The following is a 16,396-nucleotide window of genomic DNA, read 5'->3' as shown; positions in this document are numbered from 1 at the left end:
GTAATAAATTCATTATGTTTAAACTGTCCTAAAATAATTTAATATTTTAATTATTTTAGCATTCCCCTCTCAATCAGATACTCCAACTGCTCATGTCTCTTAATCTCTTCTCCTCAAGTCTATCTCCTTTCCCAACTTCTCTATCTCCAGCTGATCTCTCTCCCTTCACTTTCAGCCTGTCTCTTCTGTTTTCCCAAAACTTCCAGCCAACCTTTTGTTTCAAGAAGCCTGAGCCTCCAAATGCAGATGCTTAAGAAACAGCACATGTAATTCTCATGCACAACATTCAGATGATGAAGAGAAATACTGAACACCACCTGTAAATTAATTTTTTTAATATATGAGTGATTTCTAATAAGTCTATCCTATCTTATTATGGAGTTCCTTTCTCTTTCATATTTTTATGGTAAAATTTTATTGTAAACCACTGTGATCTGACAAAGCGTGGTGATATAGCAAATTTAATAAACTAAACTACAAGCAAAGAATCCAGAGGGTGTATCTGCTGTTATACCTCCTCTTGGCCTTTCAGTTTCAACAACAGAACTTTTGTGCCAAAACCCTGCTCTAGCAATTCTCTGCCATGCTCTTACTCCACGGAGTGGCACCAGGCATGGGTAGACGGGCAGGATCAAACTGTGACCAAAATCTGCTCAAAGAGCATAGTTGTGCATCTCCCTGCAGAAAGGACTGCATGGGAAAGGACCTGGCCTGAAACCTCTGCAGAGCACCCTTCCAGATTGAGAGGCCTAAGCTGTATGATCTATACAGCTCCAGCAGAAACTTTAAGCAACATACCGGCAAGCAGGGCCGGTCTTAGCAAGTGCGGGGCCCTATGCAGACCAATTTGATGGGGCCCCACCCTAGCTCCGCCCCCTCCCTAGCTCCAGGGCTGGCCACCCTTCCCTCCATGCTCCCAGACCGCTCCCTCCGAGCTCCAAGGCCCCCAGCTCCAGGGCCTCCCTCCCTCCCAGCTCCAAGGCCCCCCCTCCCTCCCTCCCAGTCATTTTTTAACATCCCCCTCCAAAATCCAGTACTAGGTATGCCGAGAATACAAAACACTCAGGACCTATAGAGCAATTCTACCATACCATAAGCAGTCATTTCTACTAAATCACACAAAGAAAAGGAAAACATCTTAAAATACTACAGTGAGCACTAGAGCATCAATTCACCTATTGTAAAATGAAACCAGACAGAACAGTACAGATTGTCGTCGATCCTGCACAGAATGCCAAGTGAAAGCCATGTCTTTTTCACAAACACAGATACACCCTAATCCACGATAGAATAAATAGTAATTTTAAAACTTTCTATTTAGACAAAAATTAAACTGAACCCCCAAGATGCCAGACTCTGCATACAATGCAACACCACAGAAACAGAAAATGTCCCCTAGTACTGTGCAAAATATAAAGACAGCAGATGTAAATTTGAAAAAAAAAAAACTAACAAATACCAATCACCACTTTACAAATAGAAATAAAACAAATATCAAAAATAAAATAATACCATTTTATTGGACTAATAGATTTAGCTTTCAGAGGCCAAAACATCCTTCCTCAGGTCAATATAGTATAGTACTGTTACAGTATCCTATCGTGACCTGAGGAAGGGGGTTTTGTTCTCCGAAAGACAAAATGTATTAAAATGTATTAAAATTAGTCCAATCAAAAGATTACCTTGTTTACATGTTCTATATTATAAACATTTATTAACACATCTACAATACTACTTTATCCTAAAGCAAAAAAATAAAAAATATATATTTTATTTACAGTTTGTTGTCTCAGGTTTCTCCTTTCCTCATCTTCTTTTCACTGTCTTCCTTCCATCCAGCATCTGTCTTCGGTCTCTCTCTGCCATCCAGTGTCTGCCCTCTCTGCTGTCACCTCCATCCAATGTCTGCCCTCTCTCCCTGCTCCTTCCATCCACATCTGCCCTCTATCTCTGCCCCTTCCATGATCCATCCACCATCTGCCCCTGTCTGCCCTCTCTCTCCCCCCATCCATTCACTGTCTGCCCTTTCTATCCCTTCCATCCACTGTCTGCCCTCTCTCTCTCTGCCCCTTCAATCCACCATTTGCCCTCCCTCTGCCATCCATCCAAGGTTTGCCCTCCCTCTCGCTCCCCATCCAGGATATGCCCCTCTCTCTGCCCCTTTTTTTCAGCCCCCAGTTCCAGCCCCACTATCCCACCAGTCCCGAGCTTCAGCCCCCCAGCCACTTCTCCATGTCCCCTTTTCAGCCTCCAGTCCCAGTACTAGCCCCCTTATCCCACCTACCCTCCTTTTCAGCCCCCAGTTCCAGCCCCCTTCATCCACATGCCTTGTATTAGGGCCCCCTTTTCAGAACCATTCTCCCACCTGACCCACGCATGCCCCATTTTTCCACCAGCCCCAGGCCCCATATGGCCCCTTCTCAGACCCCAGTGACAGTCCCCCTTCTCCCATCCAAGAACCCCAGTCCCCTCCCCACCCGTCCCCTTCAACCATCCAAGAACCCCCTCCCTGCCCCCTTCTCCCATCCGTGATCCCCTCCCCATCCCCAGTCCCCTTCAACTATACAAGAACCCCCTCTCCACCCCCTTCTCCCATCCGTGAATACCCCTCCCACCTCAGTCCCCTTATCCCATCCAAGAACCCCAGTCCCCTCCCCACCCATCCCCTTCTCCCATCCGTGACCCCCTCCCCAACCCCAGTCCCCTTCAACCATCCAATAACCCCCTCCCCACCCCCTTCTCCCATCCGTGAATACCCCTCCCACCTCAGTCCCCTTATCCCATTCAAGAACCCCAGTCCCCTCCCCACCTGTCCCCTTCAACCATCCAAGAACCCCCTCCCCACCCCTTCTCCCATCCGTGAACCCCCTCTCCACCTCCCCATTTGAGAACCCCCACCCTACCCTTCCCCCACCTGAGAACCCCACCCTACCCTTCCCCCACCTGAGAACACCCACCCCCTACCCTTCCCCCACCTGAGAACACCCACCCCCTACCCTTCTCCCATCTGAGTCCCTCCCCCCCCCCCGACCCACCTACAAGCTGAGCTCCATTCTGCTGCCCACCACCCTCACTGCCTTTAAAAAAACAATTTGGAAGCATCGGAGAGACAGTGACAGGCAGCACCTCGCGTCTGCCCTGCTACTAAAAATCTCTTCGATGTCGTTCGGGCCTTCCCCACATTGAGTCCCGCCCGCCCTCGCGGTAATTGGAAGTTACCTCAGAGGAGGGCGGGACTCAATGTGGGAAGGCCCAATGACGTCGAACAGATTTTAGTAGCGGGGCGGGCAGACGCGAGGCGCTGCCTGTCACTGTCTTCGGCGCTTCCAAATTGCGTTTTGAAAGGCAGGAGACAGGAGCAGCGACTCGGAGCACCCCCCCCCCCACCCGCTGACATCGGGGGGGGGGGGGGGCGGACCGCCCCCCCCACGTCGCCATCGCGCATCGGATTCGTTGGGAGGGAGGACGGAAGGACGGACTGGAACTCGGGCAGGCGGGGCGACCTGAAGCGCGTGCGGGGCCCCACTGAGCGCGGGGCCCTATGCGGCCGCCTTGCCTTAAGACCGGCCCTGCCGGCAAGCACACCTTAGAATTCTCATTTCCTGCAGGAAGAATCCTGGTAGCCCTGGAATGCAATAAATTGCTCCTAGGCTTGGCTGCTTAACTGGATAGTATGATTTATTCTCAGTTCTTATTAGTCTGTACATCCTAAATGCTGTGTGCTTAACTTAAAATTTTCAAGAGGACCCATTCATGACCACAGTGGATAAATTTGTTACCCCATTTGGGGGTCATGACCCACAATTTGGGAACAGCTATTCTAGAGATTAAGGTGTGGCTGTGTAGTTCGTGTCAAGAAAAGCCTTTTGGGTTTCTCAACTATAGGATGGGGCAAAGTACCTTCCAAAGCATACCAAGAAACTTACCAAGGAGGGCTTTTAACTAGGATCCCCATGGATGGGTGAACACTGTCTTTAGTTAGTATAAAATTAAGCACTTATAGAGAAAAATGAAAAAAAGATTATCTAGAAGGCTATGTATACAAACACTCAAACAATGGGGCATACAGTCTCAGACCTAAAGGCAGTCTTGGAAGAAGCTGACTTTGATATAGTGGTGGTCATAGAAATGTAAAACACAGAAACCCACAACTGGGATATAGTTACACTAGTCATAATCTATTCTGAAAGGAAGAAAGGGAAAATGAATGACACTATGTATGAATAGTAATATTAAAGCAACAGAACTACAGGGCATAAGATTTAAGCTGGAGGCATTGTGCTTATTTTGGGAAAAGTGAATGCAACATCTATTTATACTAGTATAACATACAAACTGTCTTTGAGTTGGAGAGAGATGTGGATGGGCATTTTTGAAAAACAACAAAAAAACATTCAAGTCGGAATTGGAATGTTTAGATCATTTCGTCACCCCCCCCCCCCCCCAAAAGTCTATCATAGAGCCAGTTTTGAACAGGAAAAGCATCTGGGTTTCCCTTTAAAAAATGGTTCAAAGATGGACATTCCTGTACAGAAGACATCTAAAAAGAACAGCCATTTTCCAAACTGACACGTCCAACTTTTAAATGCCCCCCAAAAAACAGGCAAAAGAACATTTGTCTGGCATCATTTTGAGAGAAATGGCCACACAGATGTCCCTGCAGATCAGAGGGGCAGTCTAGTGGTCAGTGCAGTCGACTTTAAACAATAACACTCAGGTACAATTCCTACCACAATTTCTTTATTTTGTATTGTGAGCCCTCCAGGAACAGAAGAAAACCTATTGTACCTAACTGTACACCACTATAATTGCCTTCCACCCTGCAGGTGTCTCCTATATTTAGGTACAGTAGGTAATTTGGTGGTTTAGGAGGGTTCACAAGTTCCACCACAAATGTACTAGGTAGAGTGGGATTTGGACCTGGATTCCCTTGTTCACAGTCCATTGCATGGACCATTAGGCTACTTCTGGGGCCTGCTTGCTGCTCTGTTGGATATGCCCATAATACCTGCAGATGTCATACAGACTGGTATCCCGTTTCAGTTTCACTTCTTATGGTGGTGGGAGGGGGCCAGCATCCACTGGGGGATTAAGAAATGGTCAAGCCTTAATCCCTCCAGTGGTCACCTCGTCAGTTACAGCACCTTTTTGTAACTTAGACAAGATTGAAACAGGTCTAGAAAACACACCCTTTTTTGTCTTGGATGTTTCTTCTTGTTCCCTTGACAATCACACTTAGAATCTTCTCTAGACTTGTGACAACTAGTTTTTAGACCGAAGAATAACAAACCGGTTGTCAAGAGCGTGTGGCGCTACTTGTAGTGCTTCCCACCTTTTTTGCAAACCTCAATAGCAAATACAACCTGAAATATTTAATTACAGTAAGTAATTCATGAATGTGAGTGACGTTATGCGCTGTTTTTGTCTTCAAGCACAAAGGACTTTTTTAAGACCCCCTTTTACACAAGGACTCCATACCCGAGCTCAGACTATAAAGACTCCTGAGGCAGGCCTGTGGCCGAAACACAGATCTGTGTCGAGTCTGTAATAAAGTTTGACTTGTTCGACTCAGTTGTCCCGGTCTCTGGAGTCATTGGTCCACTTCCCACTTTTTCTTTGTGTAGACCCATCTACACAACATAGGAAGACTCCTGAAGCAGGCCAGTGGGCTGAAACACTGCCATATTGAGTTGTTATTGCTGATCAATAAATCTTCTAGACCATACAGCATCATTGTTTTATTGAGTCACCTTCACTGTCTCCTGAGTGATATTGCGGCATCATAAAGAACTGCTTATAAGCGATAGGCATGGTAAACTGTCTACTGCCCTGGATGTGATGTCACAGTTCAATCGTGAAGGAGTGTAACCTGCACAGAGTGGCAGGTCTTTATCCTCCATCATTTACTGTGTCTGTATATTATTTTGGGCCACACTAGTTTTTCTCTAGTGTCATAAATTTTGATGTAGCCAAAGGACCCTGCAAGTTGTGAAATTCCAGTATGGATTAGGACTTGGAAAGTATAAGATATTAAAAAAAAGTACTTTACAAGATTTACAAGACATGACAGGAAACATGTTTACTATACCTGATTAGATCCTGAACTCTTATATGAATATCTGCAACATGAGAGAGCTTGTTTTTCATTTCTTGAGTGGACAGTTTTGATGTGGTAGGCTGTTTGCTTCCATTTGGGAAACTAGAGGCCAGACATTCAAAAACTACTGAGTTGATCTGGAGAAGTCCAGTTGTCAAACCTTCAAACACTTGCTTATTTACACTTCTTCCTAACAGTGCATTGTCTTCTTCTGGAACATAGACCTGTATGAGATAAAATCAAATACAATTTGTAAAATAAGTTTTAAAATTATGAAGTAATCTGTTTTTTTAAAGGCACATCAACCTTTTGTGATAAGAAGAAAAGGCAATCATTTCAAAACATATGATATATTTATTTATTTTACTACATTTATACCCCGTATTTTCCCACAAAAGCAGGCACAATGCGGCTTACAAAATTACAAAAGTTACATATCAAGGGAAATAACTGTTTGAAACAGGTTCAGTCAGGAGGAAGAAGGTGTGGGCTGAGTGATGTAGTGGGAATATGCCTTCTCAAACAAGAATGCTTTTAAAGATTACAGGCGCTTTAAAAACGCTAACGCACCTTAGTAAACATACCCCAAAATGTGATAAAGGGATGATTTTACTGCAAGCATAATAAATTGTGAAAACCTCTACCAAAATTACCAGCATCCACAGACTAAAACTTAGTATGCGTGCTATGGCCATTAACCTCTCCCTTCTATACAGGGTTAGGCACAGTTATGCGCAGTTAGGCGTACAATTGGGTGTCCAGTTATTGAATAGCACCAGTTATATGCATAACTCAATTAGTTAATGGCAATAAGTATCAATAATTGGCACTAATTACAGTCATGTGCATAACTGTCTTATGACCCTAACAGCTATACTGCACAACTGCAAAGGGGGCACTGACATGGGAGGGGCATGGGTAGGTCATACACTCAGTATGAAACATATAGAATACTAAACTAATAATTCAGAAACCAGTTTGAGACTGAGCTTTTTATCTCACAGTACAAATATAAAATAGAAATGATCAAAACAGAGGACCTCAAACCTTCCTAGTGAGACAATTCTTTAATGAATACTTGCTCCCATATTGGGTGCATCTCAACTATATTTGGAGCAGGTTTTTATCATCAGTCCATATAATATTAATAAGAGGGGTAAAAAACAAACCAATGTAAAAAACTCTCGTTACAGAGAAAAATCATTTGGGGGGGGGGGGGGGGGGGGGTTAAAAGACAAGGAGTTCAAAAACAAGTAGAACAATACATAAGAAAGTCCATTAACATTATATTAATCCCACTCACTGACATCATGTTCCACATTTGCTCAGAATTTGGAAACAGGCCTACATTTTGGTCTATTCTGTTATAAAGATTGACCAAGCTTGGGATTCTAAGGTATTTCTTTTATATTCTTCAAAACCAGAAATTACTCCTAATTCAGACAAACCATCGTTGCTTAGTTGCAGTTAGATATTAGTTGAGCTATGGCTTGGAAGAAAGTTAACCACCACAGATATTTATTTGTTACATTTGTATCCCACATTTTCCCACCTATTTGCAGGCTCAATGTGGCTTACATAGTACCGTACATGCGATCGCAAATATCAGTATGAACAAATACAGAGTGATATTGTAGTAGAGTACGGTTCATGTGTTACAGACACGTTAGGGAATCATAAGGGGGAAGAGTTAAGTTACGTCCAGTACGAGCTTTGTATTGTACTGCTTGTCCTGTGCTCTCACAGCGGGCGGGAAGGCATTCGTGCATGCACGGTGGAGAGCTTCTCGTGCTCAAAAGACCTATTTTTTAAGCTTGTTACAAGCTCTGGACCAGCAACACGGAACCGCATTACCCATTTGTGAGACTATAAGACCTGCTGTCCTTGGTGAATACCTGCTACAGTAAGTATCTTCACTATAGTGACAGATTAGGTCAAACCATATAAGTATGACACCAACAAAAAATATAAAGAAAAGGAGGGACAAACGATATGAAACATGGTTACAAGATATGCTGGAACTGTGTCATACTGCTGATTACACCCTGGACAACTGAAGGCATTTCAGTCTTCATCTGTGCAGCTCACAGTAATCTTGGTTTCTCCATGACCTCCTGAGGTAAGTACATTATTTTTAATCAACATGGATGGGGTTCCTGTTTTGGAGCCTTTGGAATTCATGTTTTATGGCTTGATGTAAGACAAACACACAGGATGATGTAACTTCATCCTAACTAAGGAAAAGAAATCTACTTATGATCAAAGCAGATGTATAATTTAGGGGGGGGGGGGGGTTCATATGGGAAGAGGGAGGAACTCACCGGTCGGAGGTTATGAGAGACCACCTTTGGTGAAAAAGTTTAACCTCCCTCCAACCGGTAAGTCGTAAGGCATGGACACTTTTGTTAGCTATGCTCTGCTGGAGCCAGTCAAAAGCCCATCCCTTGCTTTTGCTGGGGAGCAGCAGGGGCCTTAGGTGCACACTATTGAGGAGAACGAGCATGCTGGGGTGTAGCTGAGTAGGCTGGCGAGCTGCTGGAGCATACCTACGACTAGAAAAGCCGTAAGAAGTACTCCGGGACCCACCAAAATACCTCCTAGATGAGGAGGCGGTCGCAGAAGACGCCCGGCGGGAGAGAGAAGACATAGTATCGGTATGCTTCTTGATCTGGTCAACCAGTTCCTCAACCTTCTCTCCGAAAAGGATAGCCCCCCGGCATGGGGCATCCGCCATTCTTTGCTGGACTGAATGGTCCAGGTCAGAGACATGCAGCCATGAGAGTCTGCGCACTGCTATACCTTGGGCAAAGATTCTAGATGCCACGTCAAAAGTGTCATAAGTGCCCCTGGCCAAGAACTTGCGACATGACTTCTGCTGCTTGACCAGCTGGCAAAAAGGCTCGGCATGCTCCGGAGGGAGTGCATCAACCAAGTCAGACAGCTGCCTAACCGAGTTCCGCAAGTAGATTCTCGTGAAGAGTTGGGTATGATTGAATACGGGCGATGAACATCACGGCCTGATACTTTTTTCTCCCAAAAAAATCCACGGTCCTAGCTTCTCTGCCTGGGGAAACCGAAGCATAGTCACTAGTACTCTTGGCTCTCTTGAGAGTGGCATCTACCACCGTGGAGTTGTGGGGTAACTGAGACCTCGTCAAACCAGGTTCCCCATGGATGCGATACTGGGTGTCAATTTTCTTGGGGACCATAGGGACAGACAGAGGGGACGCCCAGTTCCGCATGAGGACTTCATTGAGTACCTCATGCTGGGGGGGGGGGGGGGGGGGCGTCACTGCCTCCTTAGATGGAGAGGTGTAGTCCAGGACCTGGAGCATCTTAGCCCTGGGCTCATCCTCCACTTCTACGGGGAAGGGTATGGCCTCAGCCATTTCCCGCACAAACAAGGTGAAAGAGCGGCTCTCAGGAGGTGATAGCCTTATCTCAGGTGGAGGGGACAGTTCTGAAGGAATCCCAAAGGATGAATTGCAGGAACAGTACCTGGGATCCTCTTCAGACTCTCAAGAGCGCTCCTCCTCGGTGTCGCATAGCACTTCCCTCATGGATGTCTGAGACCAGGCCTGCCTCGACTTCGAAGACCTGTGGCCTCGAGAACGGCACAGAGAGGTCGGTGCATGCCTCGACTCCGGCAAAGCTTCCTCCACCGACGTCGGAGAACCAGCCTGGGTGGCAGTCGACACTGGAACCGTAAGCGGCGCCGATGTCGGGGGCCGCACCATGGGCTGGGGACCAGGCATGGTAGGCACAAGCACCCCCGATACACATCGCTGCATAAAGTCCTCCAAGAGCTCTGGGAGCAAGGCCCGGAGTCGCTCATCAAGAGCCCCCATTGGTAAAGGCTGTGGGGCTGGTGCGGGCTCAGGTTGCCTAACCGTGTGGGGTGTGGGAGCAGGATCTCAGCTGCTGGGAGACAGGCGCGCCAGCACCTCTTGAATGGAGGGGCAGTGCTCCTCCCAGCACCAACGCCTCTCGGAAGCCTGATCCCTCAACGTCCCGGAGCTCCCGGCACCATGCGTCGAAGGAGATCGGTGTCGGTGGTTCTTGGCCTTCGCCCGATGCACATCACCGAGACTTCTCTGTGCTGACAAGGATGACATGGAATCCTCACAAAGCCTCGGGGTTGGTCCTGGGGGGCCTGCACAGCAGGAGGCCTCGAGACAGGTGGTGACCCACTGAACCCCTCACTACTCCCAGTGTCCCTGGGCTTCACAGCAGCAGCCATCCCTATGGTGATTCCCGATGTCGATGCCTCCCTCGATGCCAACGCTGACATTGAAGGACCGGACCGAGCTCCAAAAGGTTTCTCTCTCTGAGCCTCTCGGGAAATTTGTGTCCTTTTCTTCATACGAAGACAACGGATGCAATTTGCCAGGCTATGGTCGGGCCCGAGGAACTAGATACACCAAGAATGTGTATCAGTAACTGAGATGGTCCGGTTGCATCAAGTACATCGCTTGAAGCCACTGGGAGTCTTCGATGACATGGAAGGGAAGACAGCTTCGGCGAAATCAAAAGGCTCGATAGCGCCTATGAAAAAATAAAGGAACAAAAATAGGGAACACCCCGGCAGAGCAAGCCTAAGTACGGCCCACCACGAAAAAATAAAGGAAACTTAAACGTGGGCCAAAAATACTAAAGAAAAATAAGGGTACCTTTTAAAAAAACAAAAACAAATGGAAAATAAAAGTAAAAGGCGAAAAAATAGTCAAAAGGCACTGACAAAACCGAAGAAGGCTCTTTCCCGGGCAGTAGAAGAGCAGCAAAAAGTACCACTGCTCATCACGTGGAAAAAAATCAAACTGAGGAGCATGGCTGCACAGCGGGTGGAAAGGCACTCTAGTACTACTACTATTTAGCATTTCTATAGCACTACAAGGCGTACACAGCGCATGCGCGGTGCTGCACTCGTGCCAGAAGGCTCTAGCAAACTTTTTCATTTTTCTATTCAATATGCCAGTTCCCGGGCTGACGTGGATCCTCGACACACTTGTGAGAATGATCAGCCTGCTTGTCCTCAGAGAACAAGATCAAATGGAAGAAAAACTGGGAATAGCCCAGAAAGTTGCAATTCCAATAGAATAAAATTAGCATGCCATAGGGCCAAAAAATAAAGCAGGTAAATTAAGGTGACGTTTAAATAACCACATTTGTATCTGTTTCCTAAAAATCAAATATACTGCTTGACCTCTAAGGTTTTTTAGGCCATGAACCACTGTACTGGGCTTCAAACTGATGGCATCACAGGGCAGCCGTCAGCCTTTCCTCCATGGCACAGAGCTAGACAGAACATGATCCTTCTCCTTGGACATTCAAGCCAAGAGCTTTGAAACTGAACTATTTGGGGCCAGGCAGAGCAGTGGCAGCCGGGGGAAGAAGGCAGGAACCAAGCGTTGAGGATGGGAGGGATGGGGAGGAGTAGCATTATAAGTGGATCCAGGTCATAGAGGTCCTGGCTTTACTTCCCCTAAATGCAATAACAAAGACAGGATTGGCTCAGCCTGTCCTCCATGACCTGGAGCCATCTGGTAAGCAGTAGCAAGGTCATGGGAAAAAAAGAGAGGTGATAAGTGCAAGGTGTCTAGGAAAGGGGGATGGAAGTGAAGCAACAATCAGGTGCTTAGAAAGAGGGAGAGGACGGGGCCAGGTGCTAAGGAAGGAAAACAGGAACCACAAAAATGGAGAAAAGAGGGTGGAAATGTTGGACTAATGAGTGGGTGAAAGAAAAGGGGAATACAAAGCTGGAAAAAGAGTGAGCGAAAGAGGAGGGAATGCAACAGAGCTGCACTACCCTAACTGCAAAGGTCTAAAATACAATCTAATGTACGCGTCAAACTTTACCTACTTGAGCACACAGCTGTGGAATGCATCGCCGCGCAACCTAAAAATGATCTACAAACTAATGAACTTCCGCAAACTGCTGAAGACCCATCTCTTTAACAAGGCATACCACAAAGATCAATCAATGTGAACACACACAATTCCTCCACACATATTCAAAACTGTCTAATATCTGCTTGTTATGCTATTATCTTGCTTTATCATAACCATATTGCTTGTTATACTATTATCTTGCTTTTTTTTTAAATTTTTTATTTGTACCCCGCGCTTTTCCACTCATGGCAGGCTCAATGCGGCTTAGGTACTTATTTGTACCTGGGGCAATGGAGGGTTAAGTGACTTGCCCAGAGTCACAAGGTGCTGCCTGTGCTTGCAGTGGGAATTGAACCCAGCTCTCCAGGACCAAAGTCCACCACGCTAACCACTAGGCTACTCCTCCACTCCGATGCTGCTTCAACTCTAGGCGGCCATTTTGAAACGCCGAGAGCTGGACTCACAGTATACAGGGCAGCTAGCAGCAGCGCTCCGGGCAGGAAAGAGGGGGCTCTTTCCTGCCCCGAAGAGGTACCTCTAGACCACCACGGATAGTACAGTAAGGGGAGGGGAGGAGAGTCCCAGTCCCGCCCCCGCCAGCCAGCCCGTTTGTCCAGAAATCCGGACAAATGGGCAGGCTGGTCAAATCTGTCCGGACATGTCCTCAAAAAGAGGATATGTCTGGGTAAATCCGGACGTATGGTAACCCTAAGGGAGAACGAATAAAAGAAAAGATCCTGGAAAAAGACTTACACGAAGACCAAAAAGAGGAACAGGGAAAAGAGAGATGCAACAGAAAATAAAATGTCCAGACAAGAAATGTGGCAAAAATCATTGTATTTTTAAATTTTCAGTTACAGGAATATGTCAGGTTTGAAAAAAGTGTGTTTCTAGCTCTGTTTAGTGCTACGCTGCATGCAGGAACAGACTTCTTCAGTTTGTTGGCATAATTCTATTTTGTAATCCCTTATTCTGCATTAGAACACCGATTTGTGTTCTGCATGTATGACAGACGTGGTAGTTTAGTGTGCAGTTTCTGTGCAATGAGCTCTTGCAGTCCACCTTGTCCTGTTTCCTATTCTATGAAGATCTTTGAAAGATAAGTGATTTTTAAGATGTCATAAGAATGTAAAAATGTTGGCAATAGACTGTTTGAATCTGAATTATTGTTGACATTGAAATTTATTATTTCTAGTCTGACCTTGTCCAGGGTGGAGTGCAAACATACATATATAAAATCGAAAAACACAAGAACATAATAAATCACAATCAAAAAACAAAACAACATCCAACAATACACAGTTCCAGCAGAGAGTCTAGTCAATTTACACCAATAAAAAGCCTCTCAGACATTTCTTAAATGTAGGCATAGATCATTAAATGTTTCAACGGGATCTTTTCTTCTCTACTTAGTTTTTGTGATCTTTTAAGTAACATTCTTAAATTAATGTTTTTCTGAAAGTTTAAGGGACTCTTATCAAGGCACGCTGGCGGTTCCCACATGGCAATGCCGACGAAGCCCAATCAAACTGAATAGGGCTTTGTTGGAATTGCTGCACCGAGGACTGCTAGTGCGGTTTGATAAAAGAGGTTCTAAATTAGGAGAGCTCCCAGCACATTATTCTGCACACTTGAGTAGATTCCAGTTACCCCAATATTGATTAGGTAAATGTCCCATCGGGACATGCCAGGGAAGTAAAGTTTCTAGATGCCATAAATGAATACTTCATGAAGCAGTTGATTCAGGATCTGGCCAGAGGGGAAAGTACTCTAGATTAAATCTTTACTGGTATGCAGGACCTGGTATATAAGGTAATGGTAGTAGGCCTGTTAGGCAATAATGATCACAATCAGGCTGATTTTCGAAAGAGAAGGGCGCTATCTTTCGACACAAATCAGGAGATGGGCATCCTTCTCCCAGGGTTGACCAAATCGGCATAATCAAAAGCCGATTTTGGGCGTCTTCAACTGCTTTCCGTCGCGGGGACGACCAAAGTTCCGGGGGCGTGTCGGAAGCATAGCGACGGCGGGACTGGGGCGTGCTTAACACATGGGCGTCCTCGGCCGATAATGGAAAAAAGAAGGGCATCCCTGATGAACACTTGGATGACTTTACTTGGTCCTTTTTTTTTTTATGACAAAGCCACAAAAATGTGCCCTAAATAACCAGATGACCACCGGAGGGAATCGGGGATGACTTCCCCTTACTCACCCAGTGGTCACTAACCCTCTCCCACCCTAAAAAAGTTTTTAAAAATAATTTTTCCAGCCTCTATGCCAGCCTCAAATATCATACCCAGCTCTATGACAGCAGTATGCAGGTCCCTGGAGCAGTTTAAGTGGGTACTGCAGTGCACTTCAGGCAGGCGGACCCAGACCCATCCCCCCTACCTGTTATACTTGTGGTGGTAAATGTGAGCCCACCACAAACCCACTGTACCCATATCTAGGTGCCCCCCTTCATCCCTAAGGGCTATGTTAGTGGTGTACAGTTGTGGGGAGTGGGTTTTGGGGGGCTCAGTACATAAGGTAAGGGAGCTATGCACCTGGGAGCTTTTTCTGAACCCACTGCAGTGCCCCCTACGGTGCCCGGTTGATGTCCTGGCATGTCAGGGGGACCAGTGCACTACGAATGCTGGCTCCTCCCACGACCAAATGGCTTGGATTTGGTCGTTTCTGAGATGGGCTTCCTCGGTTTCTATTATTGCCGAAAATCGGGGACGACCATCTCTAAGGTCGACCTAAATGTTGAGATTTGGGCATCCCCGACCGTATTATCGAAATGAAAGATGGCCGCCCATCTTATTTCGATAATATGGGTTTCCCCGCCCCTTCACGAGGACGTCCTCAGGAAAACTTGGGTGCCCCGTTCGATTATGCCCCTCCACGTGATCAAATTTGTCATTGGTAGAAGACGCTAAGAGAGAATATGATGCAATAAGGAAATCTGTTAGAAAAAACGTGACAGAAACAGTTGCAAGGGTCAAAATTTACATGGGTATGGACTTATTTTAAAAAACTATTTTGAATGCCCAGATAAAACATATTTTATGCATCAAAAATGATGGCCAGCATGGTTTAATGGTGAAGTGGAAGAGATGGTGAAAGCCAAAAGAATGTATTTCAAAAACTGGAAAGCAGACCCTAATGAAGAAAACAGAGATGAGCACAAACACTAACAAGTCAGAAGTAAAAAAATAAGACAGCCAATACAGACTTTGATAAAAGCTTGCTGTAGAAGCAAGAAAAATACTAAAACCCTTTTCAGGTATATATGAAGCAAAAAGTCTATGAGGGAGCTGGTTGGACCGGTAGAATCAAGACATAAATGGATTGCTCTGGCAGGATAAGATAACAGCAGAAAATCTAAGGGGGTACCATTCTACATAGAGGCCAAGAACTAGCTTTATGTAATCAGTGATTTTTTGCATTACTTCTTGCTCAACATCTCCCCACTAATCCCCACCTACCAAACCTCTTACTCTAAATATCTCCCTTTATCTCCCCATTATACCACATAAAATCCAATAAACTCAAACTTATACTCCCATTCCCTTCACCCACCCGCTACCTTCTCCCCCAAAGCCTCAGACACTTCCCACATTGCAAAACATTTATTAGAACACAAAGAAGGGGCATTTTCGAAAGGTTGTCCAAGTCAGAGTTGAGACGACCTCACGAAGTCGTCCAAAATCAGGTAGGTATAATCAAAAAATAGTATGGACGTCCTTAGACATTCCAAAATCGCAATGTGAAACAACCAAATCAAGGACGTCCAAAGTGTGGTAAAAAGGACATTTCTCGCAGAACTGTATAAGGATGTACATCTTACAGAACCGCCGTCCTTCGGCAGTTCTCCAAGAAACACGTCCTTTTTACTGTACTTTGCACTATGAATGTAAATTTATATTTCCCGTACCTGGATGTTCCGCAACTACATTCACTGTACTTGCCATGTGGGAACCGCCAGCGTGCCTTGATAAGAGTCCCTTAAACTTTCAGAAAAACATTAATTTAAGAATGTTACTTAAAAGATCACAAAAACTAAGTAGAGAAGAAAAGATCCCGTTGAAACATTTAATGATCTATGCCTACATTTAAGAAATGTCTGAGAGGCTTTTTATTGGTGTAAATTGACTAGACTCTCTGCTGGAACTGTGTATTGTTGGATGTTGTTTTGTTTTTTGACTGTGATTTATTATGTTCTTGTGTTTTTCGATTTTATATATGTATGTTTGCAGCTGCTGTACTGTTTCACATTGGGCCTGTACCGCTTCCCGTTGCAGCTCCAATTTCTGGCGCCGGTAATCTTCCAGGTGCACATTGTGGCCCAGCAATTGTGTTGCGAGGTGCAGTAGTTGCCTCATCTGGCTGTATGGCCTCTGCTGAGGAGGAGCCCTCCCCTTCTGC

The 16,396-nt window shown here is 45.6% G+C and overlaps 1 protein-coding gene across 1 annotated transcript in view; it reads right to left on the bottom strand.

The window, feature by feature from the left end:
• The window catches only part of SCAPER (S-phase cyclin A associated protein in the ER), a 960,370-nt gene that overhangs the window by 322,604 nt on the left and 621,370 nt on the right, over nucleotides 1-16,396 (bottom strand). Inside the window, 1 exon segment of the mRNA XM_030187331.1 lies at nucleotides 6,089-6,321. Coding sequence (XP_030043191.1) covers nucleotides 6,089-6,321 — 233 coding nt within the window.

This window comes from Microcaecilia unicolor, chromosome 1 (assembly GCF_901765095.1).
Source record: "Microcaecilia unicolor chromosome 1, aMicUni1.1, whole genome shotgun sequence".
In the NCBI taxonomy this organism is placed as follows: domain Eukaryota; kingdom Metazoa; phylum Chordata; class Amphibia; order Gymnophiona; family Siphonopidae; genus Microcaecilia; species Microcaecilia unicolor.
Note: the sequence above shows the minus strand (reverse complement) of the source record. Positions and strands in the feature narration are given on the sequence as shown.